Raw genomic sequence first — 6,907 nt, forward strand, 5'->3', positions numbered from 1 at the left:
GTTACCCGAGACTTTCACCTCTATTATTACCTTATGTGTGGGAACAATTACTGACGTAGGCCTACGATTTCAATGTTTTACATGTTAATCCCTCCTCTTATCTGCAAATTTATCTTGCGATCAGACCACCTTCCAATCAAAGTGCACATAGAATTATATATATATATATATATATATATATATATATATATATATATATATATATATATATATAATTCTATGTGTGTGTGTGTGTGTGTGCGTGTGCGTGTGCGTGTGCGTGTGCGTGTGTGTGTGTGTGTGTGTGTGTGTGTGTGTGTGTGGTGTGTGTGTGTGTGTGTGTGTGTGTGTGTGTGTGTGTGTGTGTGTGTGCATATATAATTATATAGTTTTATTATTAATATTATTATTATCATTATTATTATTATTAATATTATTATTATTAATAATAATAATAATAATATTATTAATATTAATAATATTATTATTATTATCATTATTACTATTTATCTGTTTATATTTTTTGTTGGTACAGTACAGAATCATCTGTACTGTACCAATTATTCATTATGTCATTTACGGTTAACACTGACTGATTTCATGGTTACATTTTATCAAAAATGTAAGTTTAGTAGAGTCAGCTAGAAAGAAATAACTGGACGAGTTTGAACTCGTAACCTTACAAAGGAAGCTTTTAAATGGGTTAACAGACACGCAAGGACGCCAATCGCCTTTTCAGTGACAAAAGGTTTTCCTATGATGTAATTTTCCAAATTGTCAGCCTTTGCAAGTGTAGATAATCAAATTTTCTTGATAAGGCTAATACGTAGGCAATGACAGCGTTAGAATTCATGAGAGAAAATAAGCACCATGCAAATTATTTCACCAATCAAATTTTCATGCCTGTTTGTCGTCCGAAACTGCATGAAATTTCAAAACATCATCTCGTGAGGATGCCTATATTTGCAATACCTTACCGTATCATGGCTATGATTAAAGCATGGGTGATTCCAGATGCAATTTCCGGTCTGATCCGGAACATTTGGCAAGAGCTACCCTTGTACAACAAACAACAAACCAATAAAAAAAAAAAACTTTCACATGTGGGTATCCTGATGGAGGATTCTAGCAGACTACCAACCTCTGCAATGATTCTTCCGCAATTAAAACAAACGAAAACGAAACGGGCAACCCTTTAAGAGATTCTCAAAATTATATACGAACAACATCAAAAGCGCCATGTTACAGACAACAAAATTCTCCATAAGGAAAAGGGGGAAAAAGTAACGCATCGGAAAGAGCGTCTGCTGGCAAGGGTTGGCGAGCGTGGAGCGACGTGCTTGAGGACCAGCTGATTCAAGGTCGCGGCGGAACCCACGTGCTCGGGGCAGTGGAGGGGGTTGAGGGCAGCTGCAGGTCGCCTGTTCTCACAGCCGTACGTGATGTGGAAGCCCAAGAGAGAGTACCAGGCGGGGGTAGACCACCAGTATGAGGTATTATGGTGTTGACAGTGGTGTTTTCGGGTGAAATTGGGATGAATTTGGGTAGGATTTTATATTAGTTATGTAATGAGTGCCATGGAGGATCCTAGGAAGTGTAACGCTTGAATTAAAACTAATGAAGCTTGTTTGCGTAGAGTTTGAGTGTATTTCTCTTGGGAGGTTACGTAACTTGTTTTCTCAGAAAAGTTACAGATATTGCAGTCTCATGATATATTATATAACAGTTGACATTTATAATGTGAAGTGTAATTTGTAATTACTGTTGCATTTCACAAGGAAATGTATTTGGTTAGCCTTGATTAGGAATTCGTGATTTGTCTAAGAAAAAAGTAGGTGGTCACCTTATCAGATGCAACTAAGATAATGTAACGTAATATAAGGCAGTTACATATGAGTATTTGCTATGTTGCTTTTGTGTAAAACAGTTATGTCACAGAAGCAGAGACACAAGTACTCATATATAAACAACCTTCATACGATTTTGCTTGTCGTGTTTAAGTCTTCCTTTTAATTGCGGCAGACTGGATTGATCTCTGAATTCTATTTTAATGAAATGTATCAATCCAGTGATAAAACAATTTTGTTCCTTAATTCTTAATCTAACTTCATTGCACTAACTTACAGGAAGCAGTACAAGCCCTAAATTCACTCCAGACAAATGCCTCAGTACTTCAGGTGGCTCGGGAGCAGGGCTCACGCTCGGGCCTTGCCAATATACCCACAACTGAACGGTTCTTGAGGAAGGTTGGCGTCAGCAGGGATGAATTGGATAAACTGTCAGTTATCCATGTTGCTGGTGAGTCTTTCTTATCAATATTGATGTTATTATAGATATTGCTATTATTGTTATAGTTATAATTATAACTTTTATTATTAATAATATTGTTATTTCTATCATTATTATTGTTATTGTAATTATTATTATTGTTATTAATATTATTATTATCATTGTTATAATTATTATTATTGTTATTAGTGTCATTATTATCATTATCATTATTATTGTTATCATTTTATCGGGTGTATATTACTAACCTGATGCCATCGAGGATGGTATGAATGGATATATCATGCCCATTGTGAGGTTAGGTTATTAATTGTCTCTACATATAGATGACTCCACAAGTAATTAGTCACTAAAGAGTCACCTGTTTACCCTTTTCCTTGTTTTTATATTTAAATATCCTCTTTTGTCTTATATTGCTTGTAGTAGGCCTAATATTATTGACACTGTGATGATTATAATGTCTATAATAGAAGTAACAGTATGGGTAGTGACAGCCTTAGCATAAAAAATATTTTTCCAAAAGACTCAGGAAACGTGGTATCAGATGAAGTCTACTAGTTGACTCTTTGGTGGTTGATCACTTATAGAACCATTACACAAAAAGAACAAAAGTATGCCCAATTTTCTGGGCAGCATTGAGTAAATAGATTTATGCAGACAGTATAGTTAATCACTTGATAAAAAATGGTATTTAGACCATCTATGGCATCTTTAAATGGTGTATAGTTATGTTGACAAATTGTCACAAAAATTTAGCATTTGACAAAATAGATGCCTCTTGCAGCTGGCCACAAACGTAAAAATGCAATATTACCAGATTTGTGTGAGGATCATGAAAAGAAAATATAGAAAATAGGAAATAAGATATTAACAACTAAATTATCTAATCAATCCCTAACAGTAAATTAAAGAATAAAGGAGAAGACATTAACATCCAAATAATATAATAAATTCTCTCAAATGCAGGAACCAAAGGCAAAGGATCAACCTGTGCCTTTATTGAGAGCATCCTGCGGGAACATGGGTATCGAACTGGCTTCTATTCCTCTCCTCACTTGGTGGCTGTCCGGGAGAGAATCAGGATAAATGGGCAACCCATCAACAAGGAGGACTTTGCGCACTACTTCTGGGATGTGTATAATTCTCTAGCAAGTCAGAAGGTATGAAAACTTGAAGAGTAGAGGGTTTCTACTAACAGAGATTATAGTTATTTTTTTGGGGGTTGAGGGATGGGTTGGTTGTGGGAGGATGAGAAAGAAGAGGGAATGAAGATATCAAGAAGGAGAGAGGTGAAGGACAGAGAAGATGAATGAGTGGAAACATTATTAGGAGAGATAGAATTTAGAATATCAGTATGAATTATTTGATATGCTCAAGGTGAAATCTTCTCATGTCATCATATTTTATTTTTTAGGAAGATGAAAAGGATATGCCCGCATACTTCAAGTTCTTGACAGTCCTTGCTCTTAAAGTTTTCCTACAAGAGGAGGTGGATGTGGCAGTGTTGGAAGTTGGAATTGGAGGGGAATATGACTGTACCAATGTTGTCAGGTAAGTTTTCTTGTTGTGTTCTTTGTTATTAATCTTTATATCTACTTTATATTCTATTTAATATTCCTTTTGCATTTTGTGTTTTTTATCATCTTATTCATGTCTCACTCCTATCCTTATTTAATCTTTCTCATTTCCTTTTTCTGTTTTCTCCCCTTACCTTGTCCCTTGTAACTTACCCCTTGGTCTTCCCCTTTTCTTCCCTCCTTTATCCATTCATACATCCACAGTCTGTTATTCAGTTGTTTATCTTATTCTTAGGGAAATTATTTTCTGTCTTTAGATACTGTCTTTTCTTTCATTCACCAATTGCCCAAACACCAGGAAGCCTGTTGTATGTGGCATAACCTCACTTGAGCTGGACCACACCTCAATCCTGGGAACGACAGTGGAGTCCATTGCCTGGCACAAATCAGGCATCATGAAGCCTGGAGTGCCAACCTTCACTGTGGAAGAGCAGCCTGGGATGGCTATGACAGTGCTGTCAGAGAGGGCAAAGGAAAAGGAGGTGAGTGAGGAATATTTGTATTTTTGTGTGTGAGGGATTATCAGAATTGCAAAAAAACATATATGAGGCATTGGGGAAAAGTAGTTTATGCACCAGCATAGGAAGATCAAAATATGTCTATGTTTAAAGGGACATACTTCAATTTACATGGCTGGCATTTGTTCTCTGTACTTTCTCTTGTACAGGGAGGGGGTTTGTGGTTTCAACTTTATTTGTCTGCATTTCGGATCATGGCTGTGTAGAATAGTTTTCAGTATCACAATAGGTAATACATTAATTAGTACACCAATTTTTACATTTTCCAAAAAAGGTGAAATTCTAGCCATTTTATTTATCATTTTTTAATTTATCATTTTATATATATTTATTTTTAAAGAGGTAAATGGAGAATGAGACTAGTCAGCAGAAAAAAATAGCAGAACTTAGAGACATAGTTTGTCCAAGGTTTTCAAGCACAGGTACTTAATGAAAAATACATGTATTAAAAAGCCATATGCTTGGTAGTGGTACAAAATAGGATACAGTAAGCCAGATATAGTGTTATAAATCAAAGCATGTTCAATTGATAAAGATTGTGTTATTCAAATTATTATTTATATATTTACTTATAAAGTTGTTAAAGTTTGTTTGATTAAAATTATTATTTATATGATTACTTATTTTTATTGACATAACCTTTCCTCTACTATTACAATACTTCCAGACAAAGTTGTATGTTGTTCCACCTTTAGAGAGTTATGGATGGGGATCACGTCCCTTGCAGCTGGGGCTTGCTGGCAATGTACAGTATCGTAATGCCTCCCTGGCACTCCAGCTCTCCCAATATTGGATTGACTCTCAGGTGAAAGGTAAGGTTGTGTGTGTGTGTGTGTGTGTGTGTGTGTGTGTGTGTGTGTGTGTGTGTGTGTGTGTGTGTGTGTGTGTGTGTGTGTGTGTGTATTATATATATATATATATATATATAATATATATATATATATATATATATATATATATATATATTTATTTATTTATTTATTTATTTATATATATATATATATATATATATATATATTTTATATATATATTTATTTATTTATTTTCAAAATTATATATATATATATCATACATATTATACATATTTTTATATATACATTATATTTATTATTAAATATATATATATATATATATATATATATATATATAATATATATATAATGTATATATATATATGTATGTATATATATAATGTATTATATATATATAGTAGTATATTATATATATATATATATATACTATTATATATATATATATAATATATATATATATAATATATAATATATATAAAATTATATATATATATATATTATAGTATTATATTATCATATATTATATATATATATATTATATATATATATATATATATATATATTTATTATTATTATATATATATACATATATATATATATATATATATATATATATATATATATATAATCATATAATATATATATATATATATATACATATACATATATATATATATTATATATTATATATATATATTATATGATATATATATATATATAAAATAAATAAATAAATATATATATATATATATATATATATATATTTATATATATATATATATATATATTAATACTCAAAAAAATATTCTCACACACAACACACACACACACACACACACACATCACACAACACCACACAACACCCACCCACACACACACACACACACATGACACACACACACACACAACCTTACCTTTCACCTGAGAGTCAATATTATTTGGAGAGCTGAGTGCCAGGGGCATTCGATACTGTACATTGCCAGCACCCAGCTCAAGGGACTGATCCATCCATAACTCTCTAAAGGTGGAACACGTACAACTTTGTCTGAAGTATTGTAATAGTAAGGAAAGGTTATGTCATAAAAATAGTAATCATATAAATAATAATTTAATCAAACAAACTTTAACAACTTTATAAGTAAATATATAATAATAATTGAATAACACAATCTTTATCAATTGAACATGCTTTGATTATAACACTATATCTGGCTTACTGTATCCTATTTTGTACACTCCAAGCATATGGCTTTTTAATACATGTATTTTTCATTAAGTACCTGTGCTTGAAAACCTTGACAACTATGTCTCTAAGTTTGCTATTTTTTTTCTGCTGACTAGTCTCATTCTCCATTTACCTCTTTAAAAATAATATATATAAAATGGATAATTAAAAAATGATAAATAAATGGCTAGAATTTCACCTTTTTGGAAATGTAAAAATTGTGTACAATTGTATAATGTGATACTGAAACTTTCTAACCCGCCAGATCCAATGCAGACATGTTGATACCACAAACCCTCCTGTACAAGAGAAAGTAAGAGACAATGCCGCATGTAATTGAAGTATGTCCCTAACATAGACATATTTTGATCTTCCTATGCTGGTGATAACACTTTCCCCACGCCTCATAATGTTTTTGCATTCTGAAAAAAAAAACAAATAGAAGTTTTACACCTCATACCTGAAAGAGCAGCAGGACAAAAAATTCCCTAAGAATAGATACAACTG

General features: G+C 32.1%; 1 protein-coding gene across 1 annotated transcript; it reads left to right on the forward strand.

The window, feature by feature from the left end:
• Nucleotides 1-1,370: 1,370 nt before the first annotated feature.
• LOC119573069 (folylpolyglutamate synthase, mitochondrial-like) lies at nucleotides 1,371-5,175 on the forward strand (the record flags this gene model as incomplete). Its single annotated transcript, XM_037920078.1, is given in 6 exon segments — nucleotides 1,371-1,472; nucleotides 2,106-2,277; nucleotides 3,235-3,428; nucleotides 3,683-3,819; nucleotides 4,144-4,327; nucleotides 5,031-5,175. Coding segments are annotated over 6 exon segments (883 nt in total), but the record flags the coding sequence as incomplete, so codon positions are not given.
• Between the last annotated feature and the right edge of the window lie 1,732 nt (nucleotides 5,176-6,907).

The sequence above is a fragment of the Penaeus monodon genome, chromosome 1, assembly GCF_015228065.2.
Source record: "Penaeus monodon isolate SGIC_2016 chromosome 1, NSTDA_Pmon_1, whole genome shotgun sequence".
Lineage (NCBI taxonomy): Eukaryota > Metazoa > Arthropoda > Malacostraca > Decapoda > Penaeidae > Penaeus > Penaeus monodon.